General features: G+C 41.7%; 1 protein-coding gene across 1 annotated transcript in view; it reads left to right on the top strand.

Annotated features, from left to right (window-relative positions):
* AGBL1 (AGBL carboxypeptidase 1) overlaps positions 1-27,013 on the top strand; it is a gene marked incomplete at both ends in the record, with an annotated part of 284,060 nt that overhangs the window by 40,060 nt on the left and 216,987 nt on the right. Inside the window, 4 exons of the mRNA XM_084267781.1 lie at positions 7,645-7,682; positions 18,857-19,065; positions 23,856-24,021; positions 24,974-25,041. Coding sequence (XP_084123907.1) covers positions 7,645-7,682; positions 18,857-19,065; positions 23,856-24,021; positions 24,974-25,041 — 481 coding nt within the window. The remainder of the gene's footprint in view (positions 1-7,644; positions 7,683-18,856; positions 19,066-23,855; positions 24,022-24,973; positions 25,042-27,013) is intronic.

Genomic DNA, 27,013 nt, shown 5'->3' with positions numbered 1-27,013 from the left:
CTTCATCTTGATGTGAATGACAAGCTGTCACAGCCTGCCTCAGCCATATTGGTGATATCTGACCCTAGAGAGGGAGTTGACAGGAATGGGAAATCTTCTGAGGTGTGGCTTCTGCCTGAGGAAGCCGTGCCAGCTCCGTACCATGCTGTAAGAAATGCCTGAACCATTTTTTTGGCAAGGACTTAAATGCATTTCATGTACCTTGTTCTTCTTTGTTACTACTTTGAAGTTAATTTAGTTTAGAGCTGTAAATAATAGGTTGAATTTTCAGGATACAGCTGTCTCTCCTTCTGTACCTGTTGTATACAACAGAGTAGGATCTTTGTAAGGATGCCTGGAGGATAAATCTGGGGTGTCTCTTCTTTCTGGGAGACAGAGATGATAGAGGCTGGAAAGCAATAACTTTTCCCTAATTTTAACCTAAGGGGCTCCAGGGCAGGCAGAGATGTTTGCAAGATGCTACAGTGAAGACTTTGAGCTGAACCGGGGAACTGTGTTATGCTTACTGTGTCAGCCATGAGAGCAAGAGTGGACCTCCCACTGGGGCTTCCACCACAACTATAACTTCTCTGCAAGGAGCAGCATGTCTTTTGGAGAACACATTGAGTTCAGCTCACTAAAATGCAAGACAGGAGGAAAATTCACTCTGGGATCTGTTGTAAGGTTAAAAAGCCAGGAATCATCACTCCTTTTGCTGTCAAGTCTTGCTGCCTGTTAGCATTGGCTTTGGCACCTGTACACACCTTTTCCCCCTCGCCTCACAACCCTCCTCTTGGAGTCTATAGTTGTATAAATCTTTAAAGGGGCAGGGAGTGGGGAGAATATTATTCAGGATGCTTTCAATTTCTGTACTTTTTTGTTTGTTTGTTCACTAGTTCTATTCAGCAAAATGAATTGCATCACAGAGAAAAAGTTCCATAGAAGAGGTATATTTGTGTTAAAGGCAGCACACTCTTTTCCAGGAGGAAAAAATTAAAAAGTCTGGTCACTAGATTTGCAGTAACTATTAGAAAAGGAGTGTGTGTTTTTTATTTCTTTTCCTTCAGCACTACACCAAAAGCACATCTGTGCACGACAGCTGGATCTCCAAACTCCACCTGTTGGCAGTGTGTGGGACATTACAGACTGTGAGCAGACTTTGCCTTTAGCATAAGTTTTAATGCCGAGCTAACAAGCTGGAATTAAAGTGGACATGATGATAGGTGTTTCTGCATAAGTCCTAGGCCAGCAGTGCTATGAAAATGCCAGCAGCATAAGCAGCTTTTGCCCACCCATATTTCCAAGACTTCTGAAGCTGCTGGTTTTAAGCCTTTAAAACAAAACAAATCACTGTGCAAGTGCCTGCATATTTAAGATCTGTATTTCCAGGCCACAAGGGAAATGACTATTCAAGGCATCTGTCTCAGATGAGATCTACCTTCTGGTAGGATTTATAAAGCACCTATTGCTGTGGTGCCTACATGTTGTTTCAAAGTGTCTCTCAGTTGTCAAATGTGAAATTGTCTTTTGAGTGAGTTGCTCTGTGACTGTATAAACTCCAGTAGTTAAGTATGAGTCCCAGGAGTTGGAGGCAAAATGCAGCCAGACAATATGTACACATGAGAGCACTTAATTCCTCCAATAGACAAGGGTGATGGAAGCTTTAGGGGGAAGCTTACCTGTAAGCTGTAATACCTTGAGCCCCCAGTCAGGGTTCCCATTGTGCTGGATGTTGTACAAATATATATTGTCTGGTCCCTGCCCCATGCTGCTTGTGATATAATGTGATGGCAACAAGTGAATACACAGTGAAATAGCAGGGTGAAAGGCAAAAGGAGGGAGCATGGGCTGAAGCAATGCAGTTTCCCAGGCAGGGGCAGAACCTTTTCTTATGTTTCTATTAAGAAGAAGTCTTTATTATTGTCTAGGTGTGATTGCCTCTAGGAATTAGATCAGACATCAAGTTCAAGATGTATTTAATGAAGCATCAAGTCATTAGCTTTCATTCAATAATTTGAAGAGGATGTTTCATGTTTAAGCATTTAAAAGGCACAGTTTCTCAGGAGAAGGAAGGCAGGGAAAATTACTTGGGGCCTGATTTGCTGAGCCTTTTAGGACCATTTTGTTGTTCATTCTCTGGTTTCTCTGCTATTCCCTGTCCATAGTTCCAAGTCAGTCCTGAACAGGTGGGCACCAACATCAATGTGTCCTATGAATCTTAAAATCCTTCCATGCAGTTTACCATGTACCTCTCCTGTAGGGAGTCTTTTCTTTTTCAGGAGTCAGGGGGATGAAGGGTGGTGGTGGTTTTTGTTGCTGTGGGGGTTTTTTAATACTGAGGTGAAACAGAAATGAGTTTTCTGTCGAGGAGACAAACACAGAGCATAGTGCTGTCCATCATACTGTCCAGCATTACAACCTGTGAGCTGTGATCAGAGTGGAGAAAAGAGATCCTGGCTTTCAGCCTCCTCTGCAGTGATTTCCAGCTGCCATTGTCCTGGTACCTCAGATTTGAAGCGACTGACCTAGGCATAAACTTCTTTGTTTATGCTCTTTAGCAGCCTGGTTTTACTGGCTAATCCAATTGTGCCTTGGCTTGGGAAGTGGAGTTTTTCTTTGTTGTTGCTCCTGGTTACTAAACACAGGATCTGGAAATTGCATTTGTCTCTCTGTCTCCTAGTTGTACTCCTGCCCTGATAGCCAAGCTGCTGACTTGGAAACACTTCAAAGATTTGCATTCTTCAGAGTGACTGTCTTGACTGCTACTACAGGGAGTTTTCAGTGTTTTCTGATTATGGAGCAGCATTTATTATTACGTCTTTTAAGATAGGGCAACTTTATTTATGCATCCTTTTTTATTTTCTTTGAAATCTATAAATGTGTCTCCTTTGAAATACACTGGGATTGACAAAACAGCAAAGATTTTAATAACTTATTACCGCAAAGAACAGAAAATCAGTGGAAGGCATCTGGACAGATTTGGCAGGTTTTCTAATGATTTCTTCTCCCCCTCCCCGCCCCTCACCCCCCCCCCCCCCCATTCCTTCTTGAGACAAATGCAGAGCTCTGCACTGGGCACGCTATCAAGTTCTCTGGTCTAGCATATGGCTCATCAAGTCATCTTTCTTGTGCTCTTAAACTTTTCCTCCCATTCCCATCTTTTCCCCTCCTCCCCCCGTTCTTGCTCTCATGCACAATTTATTATCTCCTGTCCTCCTGTCCCAGGCTTACTCATCTCATTATTTTCTGATGCCAGAAAAGATGCTGTTGGTTTGCCATATGGTGGGAAGAGGTGCCGATAGTATCACAAACACCGTTTGCCTACCTTGTTGTAAGTGTATTGATGCATCCATTAGCTTACTGCTGATTTTGGTGAAAGTCCATCCTGCATTCTATGTCCATTGTATAACTCCTTATTTGTTTCCCATAGGTATGTTTGAATTTGCTCAGCATCAAAGATAAGTAATATTCTGGGGATACTTGCTGACAGCTGACTTGAAGTGTAAATTGCAAAGTCCAGACTTTAAATAAGTGCAGGTAGATAGCTCTTTACACAGAGTAGCTGTGAATGTCTTTCACAGGATAACTGTAGATGCAAAGAGTTTGCCTAAGTTTGAAAGCGCTTAAGTAAATATATGGAAGCAAAATCAGCTGAGAGCTAAAAAGCCTCCTAAAGGCACCCTTACTAACTTATGAAGTGTCTGAACTGCAGTTTGATGGAATCTGAGTCTGTTCTGGAAGTTCTAGCTTTATGGCTTTGCTGTTGTCTTATACTTTTCCTTGGCCACTGTCGGCCACAGGATACCAGATTATTTGGACTGGAGTAGCTGCTCTTTTCTGTCCTGGCTAATTAACTTTGTGCTTAGAATACCTGTTTCTCATTTCACTTCCATTTTGTCTATGATTAAAATGTAGGGATGTAGGACTACAGCCATTCCTGGGTCACTTTTTTCAGACCCTTTCCTTATTGGCAACTGAGCCTGACACAGTCCCATTATAAGCAATTTAGGATCCCTTTTCAAAGTCATTAGGTTGTTCATCCCATCACTGCCAAGTGTACACACCAGAGCTTCATTTTCCAGTGCTTAAAAACCATCCTTTAATTTCCAGTTGAAATTTATTCATGGCCATCTTATATCCATTTGTCCTTCTGCCAACTTTGTTCTTTAGCTTAAGTAGCTCTCTGCCTTCCTCAGTGTTTTCTTCTCCCTCACCTAGGGCGTCTATGGAGATCAATCAGATCATCACTTAACCACCGTTTTGCTAAGGACACAAAACTGATTTTTAAGTCCCCTCATGAGAGAGGTTTCCATTACCACAGTGATTTCCTCTGTGTTTTTCTTCATGGTTCCTTCAGAGTACCGTACACAGCTGTTCATCTGGAGCCTTGTATGAAAAGATTCATGCTGTCCCTTCTCTGCTTCTCAGGTTTTCCTGAGACCTGAGCTGTCCTTTTCGTGGTTGCGTTGCCCTGCCGGGTCATGTTTGTCCTCATTCTCTAATGGGCTCATATATCCAGGGCACCCTCCTCATTTCCAAATTATTAGCCCCTGCTCATAACAACAATTCTTATTAAGCCCTAAACAGTAACCTTGCACATTTTGACTATTACATTTCATCACATTTCTTGAGTTCTGAAGCAATAGAACATCCTGTTACCCCTGAAAGATATTCTGAACTCCCTGCTATTGGCAGCAGTTCCTGACTTCACACGGTCAGCAGATTTTGTTAGTATACTCTGACATCTTGTGCCAAGGTCATTAATGAAAAGATAAAATAAGATCAGTCTCAAAACATCCTTGAGGACTTCCACACATAGCTTCCCTCCAGACTAATAATTTCTCTTTTGGCAACTCCTGTCATTGCCCCTTTAACCAGTTCCTCGCTCACGATGCAGTTCCTAGGGTAGCACCCATGTTCTCCAGGTTGGCGAATAGTTTCCATGTGGCACCATATCAAACGCTTTATTGAAGTCCCAATAAATCAGATCTACCACATTTCCCTTGTCTAGAAAAATCAATTATCTTATCAAAGAAAGATATCGAGTTAGGCTGGCTTGATATGTTCTTGGTAAGTCTATTTTATCCCTTAAACCCATTTTATCTGTTCTGCAATTTACCCCCATGTCTTTATTTTTTTTTCTTTCAAAATTTGTTCTAAAGCAATACATGCTGTTGAGGTCAGTCTAATGGGTCTGCACCTACTTGGGGGTTGGACCCGATGATCTCTCGAGGTCCCTTCCAACCCCTGTGATTCTACTTCTAACTAACTGTGGAGAACATGCTGTAGGACATTCAGAACACTGCATATTGCCTATGTCAAAACCCTTGTGATGAATTGTAGTGCTTGAAGAGATGAAATGTACTGGTTTGGTTGCACTTTATTTTATTGCAGTGCTATGTATGGGCATGGACTGAGATGAGGATGTGTCCAGGCTTTTAGCCTGGGATGTGGGAAATCCAGCTGCAGGTCTGTAATGTTGCTTCACAATTAAGTGGGGCTTGTGAGAATTTTTAATTCTTCTGAGTGGGGGTGCTGGGATCTGTGTGACCACCTTTAATTTATTTACTCATTTTCAGAACATGTCTGAATTTTCCATCCCATAGTACCATTTACTGTAGTGGATTTACTTACATCTTTATCATAGTATTGGGTTTCTTAGCTTTACAAGCCAAGCTGTTGTAAGCCTGTTCCACTAGGTCACATCAAAAATACAAGTAGCTTTTATTCCTTGAGCCAGAGCAGTCCAGCACCCTTGAAGCCCAGAGAAGTGACTGGGGTGGTTAAAGCTGTTGAAAGTAGGAGATTATGTTATCTGAGAACGTGGTTTGGGAGGTCTGAGGATGAATAAAGATTTCTGTGTATGCAATGTGGTTTACAGAACTCCCCAAAGTATTGGAGAATACAGACTTGCTCACTGTTTGGTTGGTGGAAGATTTGATGACATTGTGAGAGTGGTGTAGCTCTACTGAAACTCTTTGTAATGCTCATAAGCACCTCAAAAATAAATGAGATGCCCACAGAAAATCCTTAAGTCTCTTCTGCTTGGAGCCAGAAACACTCTGGTTCTTTGTTGCTCTGCTGTTCCAGCATGTGATTGAGACATCACCCTCAGCCTGCAAATATAGGTGCATAATGTGCTCTCTTTTATAAGATACATACTCAGGTATGAGCTTTGGGAGATGATCTGCATGAAAGTTTAACTGGCTTAGAGCTATTTGATTTGCCCCAAAGTTTAAACTCAGGGAAAGTGTGATCAGTGGCTGTAGTGTGTCCTCCTCCTGAGCACACTGGCTAGCTGGTAGATGAGGGTATTCCTCCCACCACCTGAATGACTGCTGATCAGATGGAATTAAAGCAGCAATAAGAGCATGACTGCTTCCACTGGTGAGAGTTTTAGCTACTGATTTCCTCTTCTGTCTGTATTTGTGAGCATTTCTTCTGCAGTTTGTTTGTAAAGCTGCGTTGAAGCCTGACAGATTCATTATGAAAGAACGACTCTATATAGGGATGTCGACCCGGCATCAGCAAGAGTAAGCTCCTGAATCTTTCTTAGTCTCTCAAGCTGATGTTAAGACACACCACAAACAGCAGCTTCATGACAAAAATATTTATTTCTTTCTGCAGGATGATAGTTGGCTCAGTATGGAAATTAATGTTTTTTTGGGGGACTGGTTTGTAAAGAGATTACATTCTAAGGAATCCTTGGATATGTAGGCTTTTGTAGCTGTATTTATTTAATCAGCTCTGGGCACTTGAAACTTCACAGCACTAAGTCAGGGTAGGACATGGATCTTCTTGCTCCAGCAGAACATGTCAGGAAAGAAAAGTTTCGGTGGGGCTAGTGGGATGCAGATTACACCATGTGAGAAAGGAACTTACCTTCAGGTGGTAGGGAGTAAGGATGTCTCAGTTCAGCTTCCAAGCTGCAAATGTTAGTGACCAACACCCAAGGAAACCAGTGCTGTGCTCACTCCAGTAGGTCGAGTTGCTTCCCTGCACATTGAAATGATGGGGAAGGTCTGTGTATCTCTCCACTGTCCCTCCTTACTCTCTAAGCTCCATGGGGAAAGCAGCCTTACCACAGAGCCCTAGGAGCTTTCTTAAAAGTGCTGATCAGAGTGGAGAGTGTTCCCTGCCACTGCAATGCAAGGCATTGCCATAATTAAAGGAAATTAATTTTTCTTCTAAGTTAAAGCTGGTGGGAGGAAGGATGAGGTGCAGCTTGTTTTGGGAAAACAAGGAAGGAAGAGGAATTTGTCTGGAAATACTGACATGGATGTCCCAGCTTGATGCAGAGGTTATAACCTACTGATGTAGATAGAGGCACTTGTGTCTGCCTGCAGGCATGTGCTGATTCTCTGATACAAAGAAATAGTTCTGGGGCAGCAGTTTAAAGACTTGCTTCATTACTTTGGATGTCTGGGTGTTGCTTTAAATTTAATGGTTGCTACGAATCAGTGTAACACTAAAGCTAGAGGGCTAATGGTCTTTCAGAATAGCTGGGTCCTCTGCTGGTGTAAAACATTGCAATTCTGTCAAAGTCCATCATAAGCTGTCAATTTAGACCAGCTGGGAAACCTGGCCCAGAAGACTGTAAAGATAAAGGTTACAAAAATTATTGAAGAAATTGACATTATTTCTCCATCTCCCTTCTTTCCCCAGGGCAGCCACTGAGGCTTTGGCAGCTTTGCTGAAATCAAGTAAGTTGTTTTTTTTCTTTCCTTCATATTCTTTCTGACTTTCATTTCTATGCTGCACCACTGGACAGAATGATCCTGCTGAACCTCGTTCTCCCTTGGTATCTCCTCTTCCCTCAGTCCCAAAGAGCTTAGAAAAGAGAGGCAGTAATTCATTAGTTTCCTATATGCCTAGCTATGATTCTTGGAGCCCCACGCTCTGTGAACACACCAGCCTGGGAGGGATGGTGCTCTTGGTCCCAGGGAGGAAGCTGCTGAGGGAGACTGATTCTAGACTGTTATTTTAAGTATTTAGGGAATAGTGGTTGTTATGGAAGACATAGGGAACCTCTGCAGTCAGCAGCTACTGCTTATTGCTCTGGTCCTGCATCATTGGAGAGTGGGAGCGGGACCTGTCTGTCCTGTGATACTGCTGCTTACCTGGTAACAGTGATGCTGTTGGAAAAGGCTTGGAAAACTTTTGTTGTCCAGAAGAGATGACTTTATTCTCCCTTGTAATCTTGTCAGGTCTGATAACATGTAGGCAAGGCTGAGACCTACTCATTGCCAGAGTACAGCCCTGCTATGGCAGGCTGTGCTCATCATTTGCACCAGTGGGCTGGGGGTGTTGGAGACCCTGACAAGGATTTTCAGTCACACCACCAGTGTGTGACTGTGTCTGAAATGAACGTGCTACCCTATTTTGCCTTTATCCTATCTGAAAACACTTAAGTTTTTATTACTAGAATTTAATAAAGCTTTGATTAAGAAAGAGCACTCTACTATTGCAGACAAGCTACTCTACTATAAATCACAATGGCATATTGTCCTTCTTTCTCTTTCTCTCTTCCCTACCCTCCCCCCTTCTTCCCCTCCCCCTTCTCCTTTTCATAGTATTATGAATAAATGCATTTGTGAAAAATTGTAGCCCTGGAAGCAGTGCTTAAATGAGCATGCTGCAATGGGATTGTATCTGAGTTGCATCAGCTCAAGTGATGAATTTGGGAATAATGCCTCAGTATTAACCTTGCTGCCTAGATTTAGAGGTCATAGTATTGCAACAAGGAAAGACCTTCTGCTTTGGGCACTAAATCTTTATAAGGGTGTTGTGGGGCTATGCCACTGCAGCTTGCAAGACAAAAGGAAAATGAGCTGTAAAGACATTTACAGAGAAAACTGGAAAAGCAGACTGAGAGCTGAAAGCTCATCAGGTAGTTTGAGCTTTTCTCCTGCATTCCTGTTTTATGGCAAGTATTAAGAATGGGAAGTGAAATTCTGTTGTCCCAAGATAATTATAGGATAAGTTTTCTACTTGGAGGCTTGTTCTGGGTCTAGAGATAAGAACTGTTTATAGAAGTGGAGGACTAATTATGAAGGGAAGCTGTGAAATGTAGTCTCCTGGGATGTTATAAACATGTTGTGAAAGTTGGGGGAGAAGCTGAAGATGATCTAGGGAATCTAAAAGGACTGGATTCAGCTTCAAATTCCCCCAGCCCTTTTTTCTCCTGGAGCGAGGAAAGTTTTATAAAGCCATTTACTCTTAGAAGTTTTCTGTGTGACTCTTCTCAGCCAATTTAGGTTGTGAAGGCATCTTGGTAGTTTTTTTTCCTTTTATGCTTTTTGTGCTCTAGGAAGTGCATGAAGGATTTCCAGTACTGGGAGAACACACTGATCATTCTGGTTGGCGGTTTCAGGTGCCTTCGCAGAAGGTACAAAAAAATGAGCTCCAATGAGAATTTCGTCTATTGAGCAAAGCAGTCAATATGCTGTCACTCTGGTTGATCACTGTGGTGTACAGATTCGGGTTCTCATGTTTGTTTGTACTGTTGGCCGTTGCAAGGAAAAGTGATCTTTAGGAAAATACAAGGGCTGTTTTCAGCCGATGTTCTTTTAAGGGACTGGCACTTGGGACGTGGCACCAATAGCCAATACTGTGCAACCAAATCCAGTGCCACAGCCCACAAGTCAGCCTGAACTGGGTTTTCTGATGTTTTCTGCAGTCTGATGCAGAGTGGCCAAGAATGTCTTTCAGTTTTCTCCTTGTCCTGTGGCTCAGGACATGAGAAGCTCCAGGCTTCTGTAGTAGACTGTGTGCTGGTAGCTGCATACAAATGAGCAGGCTGTGCCTCTTGGGAGGTGTGGGTTGGGAGAGGTTAAAAACAGCTCTGGTTCTTCCAGAGATAAAGTCACCATGGCTGGAAAAGAGCTGAATTCTTTCTCATGATTGCATCAGGACAGCTTTGTTTGTCGCAGCTAACTTTATTTATGCCCATGGCTTTAGCACTTTTAAATGCTGCAGGGCTTCTTAGAAAGTTAGAAATCAAATCTGGTGGATGCTATAGCACTTGCAAATTGCTTCTAAAAACAAGGGGTAAAACTGCACAGGGTGAAGCATCCCATAGCCCTTTATTGTGTTTTAGATGGGATACAAACTAAATTCAAAGCAGGAATCCTGGAAGGTGCTGCAATACTGAATTGGGGTACTGGTTGTTGTGAGCTTTGCTGGAGACTTGCAGTAACCCACTTGCTGGGAATTGGTGGTGAGGTTCCGTTTTCCTGGGGGTGGAAGCTGTAAGCCAGACAGGATAAGAACACAATCCTTCTTGAGGGGGTCCCTGTAGAGCTGTTGTATCCTCAAGTGCTTCAGGTGAAAGTAATCGTGGGGGTTACTGTTATACGTGGAGTTGTGCTGGACAGAGAGTGTGTGTCTTGTTTTTGGCAGCGAGCTGCAACGGGAAAACACATGGTAGTTTTAAAGGAAGCAGGCAGATGGCAGTGTGTCTCCCTGATGGATTTGGAAACATCCATCTTCAGCTCCTCAGGCTTCCTTAAGCTCTGCTTGAGACTTTGTCCACCTGCAGAGCCAGGGGCTGGCTAGAAACTTCTTGGTCTCTTTCCTAACAGAAGCTGATGCTAAATGCCCACTTAACAGGTGCATAACAGCAAGAAGCAAGATCTGCCAGGAAAGAAGGCTTCAGTGTAAGAGAAAAATTATCGCTCCAGGTGTACCTGGGAAATTACTGTTGTTGTGTTTCAGAGGGGAAAGAATAAGGTTGTCCAAAGAAATAAATGATGGGACTCTATAACTGTGCTTCATCCGCAATAGGAAAGAAATGCTTGGAAGCCCAGTGCAAGAATAGTGACTTTGGTTGTCCCGTTCCCCTGTCCATGGTAGAAATGTGTGCTAGTCAGAGATGATGACTGATGTGGGAATAGAAGTTTAGGTCCCTTCTAATAAGCCATGTATCTTTCTATCAGTGGAAGCTCAGATTGCTCATATAGGGAAGATGTTTCTTGCCTGATCATCAGGCAGTTTCTCACTCCTGACTTCTTATCTCTTTCCAAGCATCCCTGAGGGCTTTACCAATCTGTCCATGCTACTCTTCCAGTTCCTTTTCTCCACCTGCCATACACACATGTACACAGCAAGCAGCTTGTAGCAAGTCCTTCCTCCATGGCCTTGCTGTCTCTTCACCATGCAGTTTACTCCCTCTGACTGAACCACATCATTATATAGGCTGAACATGTTGCTTGTTAAATATATACTTAAAGGCACTGAAGTGCCATGAGAGCATCAGGAACCTTTTAGTCTTCTCTTGGATATTACAGTCAAGTTATCTAGCATGACACCTGTCCATCCTTCCTTCTTTAATTTCTAGATGCTTACTATGGCTCAAGATGGGGATGAGGGGGTAGGGTACTGATAGCTATAAACTTAGTTGGGATGAGGCCCAACATCCTTCTCAAAGTCTGTTCTCTCTGTCCCAGGATAGACCTGCTGCTTTGTTCCAGCCTTCTTTGGCTTTGTTCTTCTCTTTGTACATCTGTCTTTATAGCTTGCTCCAATTCTGCCTTAAGACCAGGGAAGCTCATCCCGTGCTATGAGAGGTCCAGGTGTGGAGGGGACATTTCCCAGCTGGACCATGTTTGAGCAGCAGTGGATGGCAAGGGCCACCCTCACTGTCTCTCATGGGCCCGGTTGCTTTTAGTGAACTCACCTCCCCCCGTTCCCGGACTAAAACAGGCCAATGATAGTTGGTTTGGGAGAGCAGAAGAAAACCAGACACCTGCTCTGTGAGTGCAGACAAGTGCATGTGTAGGGGCTTGCAGGCTGAAGAGGTGGTGTCGGCCCAAACTGGACACTGCCGCTCGGCACATCGAGCCACACGATGGCGATGTGATTATAGGGATCCCTGCTCCCACCAGCACTTAGACCAATATTTATTTTTGGTGAGTAATTTGTTTATCAGCAGGTTATTTTTAATCTAATTTTGGTTGTATTTGTTATTCCTGACTATCTGTACTTCCCAGAATTAGCAGCTTGCATGTCTTTAAGGAAATTAGCTAGAGCTGATCTCAGAGGCATTTGCTGAGCGGATATTGAAGGGAAAGGCTGGGGAAATGAACAGGGTCCTTGTTTTGCAGTGCTTTCCTAGTAAAATTATAATAAGCAATTTAAAGAGACAGGTTGTAGTGACCCCCCCGATCACGCTTATTTCATCAAGACAATTCCATGTGCTAGCAGCAGTTATTGCTAATGGCCTTTCCCCTCTTTTTCTCTATCTTTTCTTTCCTCTTTGTCTTCTTTATCCCCTTGCCTTTCCTTTTTCCCCCCAGCCTTTCATCTCTCATTTGCTACTCTTTCCTCCTCATCTTCTGCCAACTAACCTTTGTTTAACCTTTCACCTTTTTTATCAAAGCATAAGGATTATGTCTTATGGCTGATGGGATAAAATAATCAGTGTCATTCTTTTCCTTTTATGCTGGCATCAAGGAGGGACAAGTAACTCTACAAAGAACAGAAAGCGATGTTCTAGCACATAAGCAGATTATGGTTTCTGAAAGGCCTGAACCCTCTATGTCTGAATTCATAATGCATTGCAAGAGATCTACTGACGCAGGTCTTTGATCTGGCGTCAAAATAACCCTATGGTTAAACCATGTCAGTTCCTGTAGCCAACAGCATGATGCTTGTGATTTGCCTAGTATTTTGCAAGGCACCCATTTCTCATGATCAGTTTAAGACTTCTTTACCTACCTCTGGATTCAAACTCCATTATCACTCTGGCCCTAAATCCGTCATCACAGCTGGTAGGGTGCTGTGATCAGAGCTGAATTTTGCAAACATTTCCTTTCATAATCATCTAAACCAAGCTCTGCGGCTACCCTTTCTTCCTGAATTTCAGAATGCAAATAGTATTGATGCTATATTTATTAAATTTATCTCTTTGAGAAGAGATACTTGGGGGGGGGGGGAGAGTGGGGGAGGAGAGGGGGTGAATGTCCTTTATATTCTCTTCCGCAAGACTATTCTTCATTCATAGATGTATCCCAAACTGAAAGTAACTCAGTGCTCCAGAGAAAAAGGTTGGTTTCAACTCCTGGGGCATGGCACCTTTTCACTGTTTTTCTCCTCTGGGTATAATGGAATGAATATGTCCAGGAGCTGCAGTATTCTCTGTTGACATCCTTAACAGTGATTATTTGCTGCCTTTGTCTTGGCATGGGCAGTGTTTGTGCCCCTGGTGATAATCTGGCTTCAGGAAATTCAGTGGCTGAATTTGAGGAAGTCTTCCAAATTCTGGCATCCTTAGTTGAACTCTTTCAAACCAGTTTGGTCAGAAAAATCAAGCTGCAAATCTTGTGCAAAAGGTTTTGGGGGTTGTTTTTTTGTGTGGATTTCCAGCTTTCTGAGTTATGACCAGAAGATGCTGTTAAACTGGAAATTAAAGGAGAAAAAGGAAACCTTGTTTGAAAATCAGCTTCCTTCTGAGGCCAGTTCAAAAGTTTCAGGAGTTGGCTTGCTGTTTCTTAGTCTTTACATATGAACAAAGCAAATGAGAGAAGAATCACTGTGTCATAATTTAGTTGGTACAACTGCCACTGAATTGGCTGCTCCCTGGTACTAAAATATTGTGGAATAGAGAGACTGAAGCTGTACTGAAGCTTAGTTTGTGGCCGATTCCTGGTCTGGGAACAAAATAGGAGACTTGTAGCTAGTAGTAAATCCTGCCTGTGTTCCTTCCCTTTGTGCCAGTGTTATTTGTCTATCCTAAATGCTTAAATAAATGCCTGGACTTTGAAGGCAGAGAACAATGACGTTAGTCGTCTGGCTTCCAACAAGACTTGAGCTAATACCACCTACATGCTGGAACTGTAGAGCCCACTGGGTGTGAATTCATCCCACCACTTGATGGGTGACCAGGTTTCTCCATGGGGACATTTTTGTTTCTATAGGGAACTTTCATACTTATCTCTGACCAAAAATGGCCTCTCAGTAGAGTAGCTGTTTTCTCTTTGTTTTAGGAGATAACTTGCATCTTTTATTCCCAAGAGGCAATCACTAGAGCAGAGCGGGGAAGTTGAAGGTTTTTCTTATTCCTTTCACTCCTTTAGAGGCCATAGGGTTAATTTAGCAGAGCATTCTTATCTCAAAACTGTAGCAATGTATGTTCTGGGCATAATGAATCAGCTGAGTGGCATCAACAAAGAGATTTAAGCAGATAGACAGAAAGATAAATATCTCTTTGTTCTGCCTGGTAAGCACTGCATCGCTCATCATATTTCAGGTTGACTGTAATTCAGTTTTGTGATTAAATATGCTGCGTGTTTTCCAGTGGTCCCTGTGTTCCTGGCAGGCACTTCAAAGGGGACTGGAATGTGAGGAGGGCTTCAGAGATGTCCAAAGAAACACTGCCAGTCATGAAACTTTTATCTACTGGAAGCTTTAGAGTCTGTCCTTGTCCCTCCATGCAAAATGAGTATGCTGTCAAAACCAGTGATTTCTTTGTAGTGTGATCCCTTTACTAATTTATATGCATCTTTAACCATTTGATGCTTCCATACATTGGCTGTGCATTCATGTCAAATATTTCTGGCTAGCCACACAGATACTCTGTGCTGCAGTGCTTAAACTTTCACCAATTGGCAGCACTGCCCTGGAAACCAGAAGTGGAGGGTCGGTTCTGGAAGTGTGGGGAATAAGTTGACCTTGAGCAATCCCCTATCACCCATCCCAGTCAGAGTGGCTAGAACTGGAGATCTTGCAAAGAAAATACTGTGTCAGTGACAGGTTTGGGGAAGGTGATGAAGACGGTCCTCCTCTGTCAGAGATGTCAAGACAGCCGCAGGAGAAGTCAGAGATCACTCGGACCTGATCTAATAGTTTATCAAGTTTTAATTACTAAATTGAAGTATGTAAAATATTTAATAAGTACGGGTGGATTAGAGGTCAAAATTCTGCTGTTGACTGCACATAAAGCTAGAATGGGATACAAAGATTATGGCATAGGCTTACTAGACAGATCTGAAATGTTACATGCATGCAAAAACTCTATCTTACCTACCCATTAGTGTCTGGTGTCAGGTAAGGGGTCTAAGGGGTCACTCAGCTTGAAGGGGTAACCTTGAGAGTCATCCCTACTCGGGGCAGATCACCACTGCACAGCCAGCTGCTATGGAGGGAGAGCTCAATGGGCCCTCATGGCTGCAGGTATTTATAGCATATAAAGTGGTTGATCTGTACTCAGATTTTCTGCTGGTAATGCAGTTTTGGCTGCTTATCAGCCCAGTCTCCAACCAAACCTTCTTCTTGGGGTTTGGTGCCGAGTTCTCACTGATAGCCTCACACAATAGGATTAAATTCTGTTAGGTCTGCTTGCTGAGCATCTGCCTGGATCAAAGTTCAGTTAGCTCAAACTGAGTGAGTGCATCTGTCACACAGCACAAACATGTATCAAAATAGGAACCGCCATCCCTGGGCACTTCTCAAAGCTGTGTGAAAGGAGAACTTCCATTTCCACTGAACATTGACCACATCCAGGGAGAAGTGATGGGGGCTAATGAAAGAATAACAGCAAAAGGGTCAAAAGACATAGGACATTTTACCACTTACCACACAGATCGTGCATACTTACTCCATAAGGGGTGGGTTCTTGCTGCCTACAAATCTGTGCAGTGCTGCTCATACCTGTATGATTCCCTTCCACCATCTGTATTTGTGCCAAACTAGATAGATACCCATGCAGGTGCATCCCTGGATGGAGAGACCAACAGACACAGACAGGTGGGGAGGGCTCCTTTTTTCCATTCTGCCTTCTGGAGGTCTTGGCATGCTTCCTCCTTCATTTGTTCACTATTTTATTGACTATACAACTGAAGAAATGCAAGAAAAAAAATAAGAAAAACACTGACAACACGGGGTGCAGAGGAGAATCAATGAAATCAGACAGGAGAAACAAAATGAACAGGATTTTTTTGCCCCTTCAGCAAGTAATTCCCATTGCTTTTGATCGAAGTGCTGAGGAAACTGTAGTTCTGCTTCTAACTCCTCCTCGCAGAACTGACTATCTCAGCTTCACTTTTCAAAGCAACCGTTTTGATCTTAAAGGTGACAAGTACTACAGAAAACATGAGGGGAAATACTGTGATGTCATTTCACTCCGCTTCCTCCATGGCTTGCATTCAGTGGTAAGACTGTGGCATGGGACAGTTGTGTGTTCTGGTCCCTATGGAGCTGGGATCCAAACATGAAAATCTGTCTTAAGAGACATGAGGAAAACATCACAAACACATTTTATGAGAAAAAATAAAATTTAAAAATAAAATTTAAAAATAGAATTTAAAAATAGAATTTAAAAATAAATTCCCCAAGAAGCTCTAGGCACTGTGCTTTCCATTATATTCCTTGTCCTATCCACATTGCCACAGAAAGCTTAGACTTCAAGCGCTGAATGCTAGGGGCTATAAATCCCTAGATCTAGTCCAATTTCATCTGCCTCTGAACAGTTCAGGGAAGCTCTGAGTCTGATCCAAATTGTCCTTACCTTACACTCCCCGACTCTCTTCTTCTTGTCATGTTTTATATACTTATTGACTTTTACAGAGCTTCCTGAGTAATTCTTCGAGGAAGATTGACTGATTTAAGGGGTTAGTCATCCTGCAGGTTAGTAAACATGACAGCTGGTTGAGGATTAACAGGAAATCATGAATAAAATCATTGGGATTGATAAGGGATTCTCAAGCAATTAAAGTTTTCTTGCAGAAAGTCAAATAGAAAACAGAAACAGAGTGAAGGTCAAAGGAGAAGGATGACCTTCTACATGCTGACAACCACTGAGCTCCGAAATACAAGATGTACTGGCAGAGTCACTGTGAGATTATCATACAAGGGAGAAAAGTGCAAGAAAGAACTGCAGGACAAGGTATAGGTGACTGGGCAGAGCTGAGTAGGACCAGAATAGCTGTGGGACCAGCATGTTGGTGCAGAGGCATGCCAACTGGATGGTGTGAAGATGCACAGCAGGATTAAAATGAGTTGGCAAGCAGTGACAGGATAAGGGGTAATGGCCTTAAGCAAAAGAAGGGGAGATTTAAATTAGATAGCAAGAATAAATTCACTGTTAGGGCAGTGAGGCTCTGGAACAGGTTGCCCAGAGGCATTCTGTATGGCCTCTTCTTGCAAGTATTCAAGGTCAGGCTGGATGGGGCTTTGGGTGACTTGGTCTAGTGGAGGTTGTCCGTGCTCATGGCAGGGGTTTGGAAGAAGATGATCTTGAGTATCTCTTTCAACCCAAACCATTCTAAGATGGGCAGACTTGTCTGGGGGTGGTATTTGTTGCTTGCCCTGTGGTGACAATGGTAGAGAACATTGTGGGACAAGACCAGTAGCAGAACTACTCTACAATCCCATCTTCATGTAAGAGTTTGCTAATGTACTGCAGCGAGCAGGCTGAGAGAACTTCAGGCAACTTCCTTCCCTTTTCAACACCTCCATCTACTCTGTCACTGGGGCTGTGATTTGCTGCCTGCTGGCTTTCTGCATGTTCTCTCCATGGAGTCCCCCTGCTACTGATGTTCATCATGTAGCATCTTTCTCTTCTCTGTCTTAACCTCTAGCACCTTCTACTGTCCTGTAAATATGCACTGATAGTAGAATATAACTGATAAGTTTAACATTCCAGTTGTGAGACACTCTGGCACTTTGTTTAATGAACTGGAAATGAATTGGAGCCTACTAGCTCTGGAGAACCCATACCAAGAGCCATCTGTTGTGATCTGCAAATGCAGGTTGTTATTCAGGGAGCTGAGCTCCAGTCTTACGTATGCTACCTGGCCGCTTGGTTGATTACTGAGCTCCTGACAGCTTCTAATGTGTGTCGCAGCAAGGGATGTCAGGAGCAGTCAAGAAAATATGTTTAGGCAGGGTTAGTTTGAAGGGAGGGAACTGAGGCTTGTGTATGTCTTCATGTTTGTCCTGTGGGGCAGGACAAAGAACGCAGTGGGTGAAGGGATGTATTTTAGAATACTCAGCAGAATTTGTATTTTACACAGAATTTTATAGCCTTCTCCTTTTAGTCTGATAACCTGGAGCTACATGATTAAGGGAAGCAACTTTCCTTTTATATTTTTATAAAGGTTGTCTAAAAAAAAAAGGTATATTTATTTCATGGTCTGTGCAGTGAAGCCTTGAAACGTTACCTGAACGTGACCTTTAAAATCTCAGACCTGAAAAGTAACAGAAAAGAGGTTCAAACCACTGTAACTCATGTTTTGTTAAATACTGTGGGTTTCCAGAATAAGTTGATTCATGGCTTCTGTTGCACAGGTATGTGTGGGAAAGCACTTGGAAGTTAAATGTAACTTTTCTGGCTGTAATAGGATTGTACAGCTCCAAGGTTTCTGGATCTCTTGATCTCAGCAAAGTGTTCTTTCAGGACTAAACTTTGTGATGATTATATGACATGGTGTTGACTAATCTTACTGTTCTTTAGTTTTTCTTACTCCTCAGAAGCCTCTTTAGTTTCAGGAACTGTTATGGTGCTGCAATTGGAATTAAGTTTATTAGCACTTTGAAGGAGATATAGGTTCTGCCATTTCTCCATCCATGCATTGGCTCACCTGGAGGATTCTGGAGCAAACATTTCCACATTTTGTTTTCTTGTACAATTCCAAGAGCCAAGCTTATGCTTAGGAAATAGCAATACACATGGCAGGGGAGGGACCAAACCAAAACACCAAAAAAACAACCAAACAAAAAAAACCCAACCCCCCCTTTTTTTTTTTCTTTTTTACCTGAAACCATTAAGCAAGAGTGAGTAGATGTTAAAGTCTAACATTATCCATGTGGTTACTCAGTGCTTATCAAGCAGCGTGAGTAGTGGAAAGAGTTTAATTCAATTTTTTCTCTTCATTTTCAGAGTCTAACAGCCGACGGGCAGTGAACAGAGGCTACCTGTGTGGGTTGCTGAGACTCTATCAAGATTGGCATCGCAATGATGTCTCCAACAACTACATTTCTATTCGTAGGGGTCTCTTGCTCTGCCTAAAGCACATCACCAACATCCAGCTGGGCAGGGAGACTTTCTGTGATTCCCAGGGTATGGAGATTCTCTTCGCAAGTGTAGAGGTAAATGGTGCTTTTGTGCTTAAGTGAGATGGATTGGTAGTTAGTGCTGGGTTCTTACCTCAGTGCTGAAAATTTCATAGTTTTATCCTGAATTTATATAACATATAAAAAGAATGTTAAAATAAAAAGCATTAACTTTTTCACTGTGTTTCAGAAAAGCTCAAATGTTTTAGTTTAAAACTAACTGTAGTTCCTATTAATGGGAATTCTAATTCAGGCTTTTTAATGCTTTTTTTCCCCTCTCCTGTGGACCCTGCTGTCTGCTTGGACTTCCTTTCCCAAAGAACAGTGCAGTATCTCCACAGAAACATTGCTTTGGTGTTGCGTGAGACATTTCCTTTCAGATATCCAGATGGATAATTCCACCTAGTCGTTTCCACAAAGAGAAAGTGTTGATTTGGCTAGGCCTTTGCTAATGAGAAACATCCATCAACTGTTTTTCACAAGACCCCACTTGTGAAACATTAACATGGGTCCATAAAGAAAGATGACATGGGCATGAGGATCATCACTGACAGAATGAAAAACCTGTCCCCTTTTACAGAAAATCCTTATGATCCGGTCTATTTGCTTCTTCATCTTTCCCGCTGATGTAATGAACAATTCTCCTGTGACTGGGAGATATTCTTACTAGTAGCATGTAGTAGATTGGTAGAGTGTTTTACTTCATTTTCCTCATGAGGAATTGACCACTTTTTCAGATGGGATAAGGTGTCCAGGACCAGCAGATCTTTCAGGGGAGCGTGGTGTCTGTCAGTGAGAAGTCCCTAGTCTGCAGAAACTTGAATAGGGTGGATGGCAACAGCTGCTTGGGGGTAGACATCAGCTTGTTCCCTCTCAAGAGCCTTCTACACCCCATGTAGCTCTCTGAGCTAACATCTCCTGATAGCTCAGCCTGGGAGCAACCCCATGGAAAATACAAACATGGGGTCACCTTGGGTGAACAAAAAGGAAGTGACACACTAAGTGAATGCTGATAATTCTAATCCTTCCAAAGGTTGGAAGTGGAGCGGAAATGACAGCTTCGGGGGCCTCCACTCTGCTTATTTTCTATTACATGCTACTAGGAAGATCTTGGGAGGGAAATTACCAAGGTTAGTAGATTCAAAGCTCAACGTTCCCTCACTGTTGGCATATTGTCAGTCTTTCAGTGTCTCTCCAAGACATGAGGTGTCAGGAGGAGTCTGGCAGCCCTGTGAGGTCTCATTCACACTCTTCCCTACTCTGACCTGAGGTTGAAGCTGCCTCTGGTAGTAAAATATTCATAATCTTTGTGGCACACAGAAAATGGGAAATCTATTATTCTGAGAAGAACTGCAGGATGTAGTAAGAGACAGAGACAGGGCGAGATGAACAAGTCCTGCTTGGGAAAGCAATAACTCTTTGTATGTGTAGACAATATATTACTGCCTTTAGGAAAGTGATGTGGTGATTAGCCTTGACCAAACTCTCAGCAGCTAATGAGATTTTAAATGCGTTAAAAGCTGGCCAGAAAAGTTCTGCTGGAACTTCTTAAAACAAAAATTTAATCTGTTGAAATAGTTTTAACAACCTCCACTGGAGCTCCTATTTACAAGGCTGGTTTTCAATTGAAACCTCTCCAGCAGCTTATTGTATGGGCTGATGGACAGCTGAAATACCTGAGCTTTTAACAGCCCTTAAGCTTATGTCTTTACAGCAAGAGCCAACAGTTCAAAGACTGTCTCCTTACATAGATTAGAAGTGACCGCTATTTTATACGAGGAGAGTTTAGAGATATTTTGAATTCTGCTGCTAGCTGGAATGAAAAATAATTTAAGATAATGAAATAATTTGTGAAAAGGAAGCACACTCTGCTTTCATTTCTCTTTCCAATCTCTGCTTAGACTTTTTTCATGGCAGTTAAACGGTATGTTCACATTAGCAACTGGCTGGCTTTGTGTGCAGTGACAGAGTGATGCTTGCTCTGAGACAAGAAAACAGGTTTGTATCTGCTTTAGGAGAGACTGATTTTGCTCTTTTATCGTTTATCCATCTTATTTCTTAAGCTTGCTTGGTTTCTCTTCTGCTTTCCTGTGCTAGGGTCTACTCTAGGATAATATTATCCTATGCTCCACTCTATTTCCCAGTGGTAGCATCAGTTAGCATCATTACCTTTTGCCTTACTGTCATATTGAGACCTTTTTTGTATACATCATATCCGTATCATAATATCTGGACTATTCCAGATTCAGTAGAGAAAAGATTGAGTGTGGAGGCTGAAAAGCAGCTCCCCTGAATTCAGGTGATATTTACATGAGTTTTCTGAGTTAAGGGTTCAGTCTCTTCCCTCATTCACAATGTCCCACTGCAAAATAAATGGGATAGTTTACATGTAGAGCAGTTTTCTGTCTATTTCTCAGATGTCAGCAAAGAAGGCTTTTCTGGTAAACAGTGATACAACATTTTTCAGTCAACTGTAAACTCTGTTATCTTGGAATCTGAGATAATTTTATGAAGAGTAATGAAAACAGTCCCACAGATTCCCTCTAAGGTATCTGAAGGCTCCTTTACACTTGTAAGCTAATTTGCTGTAATGAAAAACATGACTTTGAAACGACATTACTGAATAACCCCATCTGAGGAAGTTCATTTTCTGGATGAACATGCGTTGTTCTTGATTATCTCAATTCAGTTGGTTGGCCCGATGCCATTTGCACAGTCCTGTGTTCACTATTCTAGTAAAAACCAGAAGTTTTAGTAAGCTATAGCAACACTGTTCAATAATGTTATTCTGTTCCCATATGTAGACAAACTTTCCTTATATTTCCTTTAATAACAAGCAAAGGCAAGCAAACACTATGTGAGAGAGTGAATAAATTGAAAAACTGGAAATAGAAACCAGTTCTCCTTGGTATTTGCTCTAACTACAATAAAACTTTCCTTGGAGATGCTTTCAAAATTGTCTTTTCTCTCCCCCTTGTTTCTAACAGCCAGAGATCTAGAAATACATATTAAGATTCTTGTAGTGAGTCTTGTAAGCATGTCAGCTTTAGATGATTTTTCTAGCCTCCCTACAGGAGTCCTGGTTAATCCCACTCAATCTCATAATGCCGTTCAATCATACATGAGAAAACAGAATAAAATCCTGTACAACAAAAAAGAAAATAAAAAAAAAAGAGGAGGAAAAAAAACCCACCAGCCCAAAACCAATACCTGTTCCTGATTATAATGTTTGGTCATCTTCCTGGTTCTGCTAAATACCTTTTTGTCCAGCCTGAATTCTAACTGGATTGTCAGACGACAACAACATGTATTCTGCCACTGGCCTGTTCCACTTTGTCTGTGCTGAAAGGATGCAAAAAAAAAATTAAATGGTGTTAGAATGTATTGTAATATTCCTCTTTTGCCTTATAGAATATTCATGCTGTTTATTTGACTTGCATTCATGTTCTGATGAGCTAAGTCTTAGTCCCAGGCCACTAGAGATAACATGCTGATAGGCACAGTACAACTTATGAACTTAGGAGGCGACACTGATTAGTCAATCTCTCTGATGAAGGCTGTGGTATAGATGCTCTGTACTTGGGGGAAATCGGAAGGCTTGGTTGCCTGAGCATTGCATCTATTGGTTTTAAACAACTGCACTTTAGTGCAGCAGTTGTAATTTGCTTATCTGAATTCCCTGAGTCTGTTACATTAAAGATACACACCTACTATTATCTCTTGGGGGTCTTTGCTTTTAGTTCTGGGGGAGGGGGTTGTTCTCTTTGCAACAAAAGACCATGGAGTTCACTTGCATAACATGGTAATAAAACCAGAAAAATATTCTATGTCTTCAAAGTACAGCTGTTCCTTACACTTTTAATTCCTGCTCTGGGTTATAGGAGTAGAAAGTGTGGGATACTGCAGGAATCCAGCATTTTCTGACTAGGTAATATATACTGATCTTTCAGACTAACTCTTGGGTCTAGGACATAACCGTATCAGATAGAGTACAGAGGGAATGCTCTCTGAGTATGCATTGTGCTCAGTGTAACTGTGCTAGCTTACCTTTGTTAGTTTTGACATGATAGCTCTGACTGGAGTGGTGGTGGACACGCAGGAGCACAGATTTTGGTGTCAGCTGGCAGCCAAAATATATACATAGGCTCCCTGCAGGATGTTTTTAATCTGTATTAACACATCTCTTCTAGCCTACACAAATTAATGTAGTGCTGTCTTCTTCCTTCAATATACCCCAAATATAATGTCTTAGAGCACAGCTAGGGGTTGTTGTGTCTTCTAAATGACAGAGAATCGTTTTGGCTGGAGAAGACCTTTAAGATTATCAAGTCCAACCATAAACCTAGCACTGTTAAATCCAACCACTAAACCATGTCCCTAAACACCAGATCTGTGCATCTTCTAAATACCTCTATGGATGGTGACTCAACTACATCCCTGGGCAGCCTGTTCCAATGACTGATCACCCTTTTGGTAAATAAATTGTTCCTACTATCAATCTAAACCTCTCCTGGTACAACTTGATGTCATTTCCTCTTGTTCTATCACTTTTTACTTCAACAGAAGTGCCCTAAGGTCCAGGCTAGCCTGTAAGAAATTGACCACAGAGCCTTCAGGTCTTACTGTTCTAGGCATGTTCCTGTCAGTGGTAAAAAGAAAGAAAAGAAAAAAATAAAACACCAAAAACCAAGGAGGGAGCAGAAAAAAGCACCATAAACATAAAGATTTCATGTCCTGATCAGAATAATGCCTCTGCTCTGAGTGATTGTATGTAATAGGACAATTGTAAGAGATTACTCTTAACACTGTTCTCCTGTGGTTCCTAGGACTGTTTATCTTGCAAGAACCTGGATCCTCTCATAAACATGGTGACTCAGATTCTGAGGAAGTGCCACCCCAAGGAGCATCTACCTGTGGCAACAGTAAGAAGTTCCTATTCCTTCCCTCTTCCTGGGAACACCAAGATTGAACCTCAGTGTGAGGGATCTGAAGGTAAATGGCTGAAGGGTAAAAGACTGAGGAAAAGGAACATGACAAGAGAATTAAATGTGGGATCTGGGGAAGGGAGTCTCAGTAGCCTTGTCCTGAGGTTTTGTGTTAAAATTAATCTGATGGCCTATTGTGTCACTCAGCAGAGATGAAGCTACTTTTGGGCTTTCTCAAAGCTTAGAGATTCTGTTTGAAGGATAAATGAGAGAAGACTAAAAAGAGCAAGGAAACAAGTATCTTGTTTATGCAAAAAATAATGGAACAGCATGGGCATGGCAGAGTTGGAGATGCCATTGCTCTGCAACAGTAACAGGGAGAGAGATAGAATTGTGCCTAGGAGTGACTGTTTTGAGTGAGGAGCACTGCCCTGCAGCTTTTTCACTAAAGAATTACGGGAAGTATTGTCCTTTGTCCTCTGTAAAATAGTAAGATAGTAATCACACTGTATGAGTAAAAGATGTGAGTACTTGCTGAAAAGTAGAACTTAAGTACAGGCAGGACAGACACTTCACGGAAGAGGAGAAAGAGCAGACTCCATGATACATGCAAGCGATTTCTCTGTTGCTTTCAGTTTCATAAGGAAGATGCTCAAATACTGTAATGATGATAGCAGTAAAACACCCTAATCTAGATAGTATAGATTAAGGGCATCCTGTAATATCATTGCAGCCAAGCAGAAAAACTCTGTATTGCTTTGTAATATGAGTTGGATCTGTATCATGGTGACATTTGTCATGGTTTTGAAAGGCAATGCTTGAGTCCAAGAGAACAGAGCTTTAAAAAGTGGGAGATTCGGTGCCAAATTCAATTATACTAGATTAAAAAATGGATTATGGTGGGCTATAGTTTGAAGGCATGTGCGGCACACACAGAGATTGTGCTTATTTCTGTGGAGGCCTGAGAGGGATATTAGGTTTGAATGTCTTTGCTTCTACCCCTTTCTCAATTTCTGCAGGTGACTGTGAAAGTGATGGAGAGGAAGAGACTGAAAAAGACCTAGATAATGAGGAGACTAAGGAGGAAGTAGGTATATGAGCTATAGTTTCCTTACTTTCCAGTACGTGGATAACTAAAATTTTTAATTGTCTGTTTTGACATCCTGATAAGCTGTCTAAGCAGAGAATGTAGATAAGCATGTGGTCCCACATAAACACACTCCACAAATAATAGGATAATGAAAGGATACTTGGAAGAAGAGAAAGCACTGACTTACATTGAAGAGAGTCCTCTGCATTTATCCTAGTTGCCATGCTTAGACAGTGTGGGTTTGGTGACTTCTCTGTCCTTGTAGAGAGACTATTAGAAACACACAGAGTCAGGGTTAAATGCTCGGTCTTTGATGCCAGAAATGACGCTTACTCTAACTAGTCTTCCTTTTCCTTCACATATTAGAGCATATCTGGGCTGTGCATCTATGCTAATGAAAAAGGTTAGATCCTTTAAGCCACAACTGGGCCATTTGAACCTTACATTCTTTACTAGTCGTTGCATGCAGACAAATAATACAATGAATTATACAAGACTTTTATGACTTCTCCCTTTGCTTTCTTTCATGACCTAACTGGCAAAAAAATACCCCAAAACCAAGTGCTAACTACTGATAATGAGAGTGCAAACTTTGTTGTCACAGTAGATGCAAATGCATACACCAATGTGAAGTAGTGAATGCTGCTAATAAGTCTTACCCACATAAAGTGGTTTGGGAAGGCAAATTAAAGAAATGAAGTTGCAAATACAGTCTAATTAGATATGATCAAGACTTCTGTGGAAGGGTGTTTTCATTACTTGCCCAGTCTTTTTCTCCTCGACTATTAAACTGATGTCACCCAATAAAAAATGGAAGTTAAAAACCAAAACAAACCACATTACCTTAGTGTCCTAACTTGCCCCTCTCTGGCTGTTTTTATCTGAATACTAGAGCTTGTCAAGATGTTTATTAGGAATAAGGTTCATAGTGAATTTATCTCCTCCCTTAATTAGTTATTTATGCAGTTACAGGTCCTATGTGCCTCTGAACTATTTCATTATTCATAGGGATTTACCAAGTAGATGTGAGAAAGATGATATTTTTTTTCTTTGCCTAAGAACTTGCTCTGAAGTTTTAAGTACTGTTTGTTTGGGGTGCTGGTCGTATATATCCCATGACAAATCCTTCTAAAGGGAAAGCAAGCAGGGTATGGATAATGAACTTTCAGCAATATTGCTTGCATAATGTTTCCTGATATTGATGTGATTTACATTTTCACAGGTACATAAGACACATCCATGTAATACCCACCAAACTGAAACTTGACTTTACCAAGCCAACCTGTTCAGACAGTTTATGAAACTCAAAATCGTGGATTCTTCTCAAGCCAAATCTTGAGCAAGTTTGAAGCTTCTGATGCTGTTATTAGCAAATCCTTTTAAACTGACCTCAAATAGTCTGTGAAGCTCTTCACTTGTGTCTTCAGCAAGGCCCAAATAGCAGTTGAAACTGATTTGCAAGACAAATGTGTCTCAGGGTTTGAAATGCCATGGATGCTTTGGTGTTCTGGCAAATCCTATTTTTTTTATTTATAACCACTTTAGAAATTTGTCTATTTATCAGGAGCAAATCACATCTTTGCTGGCATTTGGTAGGGCATGCTTACTAATGGCTTATTGAATGGAGGAGGTTGCACATCAGTGCACATTTGCCTTTGATTGTGGAAATTTCAGATATGGTTCTTGTCCCTGATTTGCTCGTAGAGAAGCTCTGAAACTTTTATTTTATAGAAAAATAACAAGAAAGTTGGAAATTATAGAAGATAGATTGCACAAGAGTTTCACAGATTTTTTTAATACGCAGCATTAAGAGTTAAAAATAAAATGTAAGCAATTGGTGTCTGCAAGTTCAGAGATGCAGAGGTGGGCCTTTCTGTTTGATTGGTAAGCACTCAAGGAAACCATGTGGTTGTTAAAATCAAAGGTAGAAGTGTCAAGCTGCCTAATTTTGCTGATAGCCTGTGAGGAG

This window comes from Gallinula chloropus, assembly GCF_964237585.1.
Source record: "Gallinula chloropus genome assembly, chromosome: 9".
NCBI classification, from domain to species: domain Eukaryota; kingdom Metazoa; phylum Chordata; class Aves; order Gruiformes; family Rallidae; genus Gallinula; species Gallinula chloropus.
The sequence above is the reverse complement of the archived record's forward strand: the minus strand, read 5'-3'. Positions and strand labels throughout refer to the sequence as shown.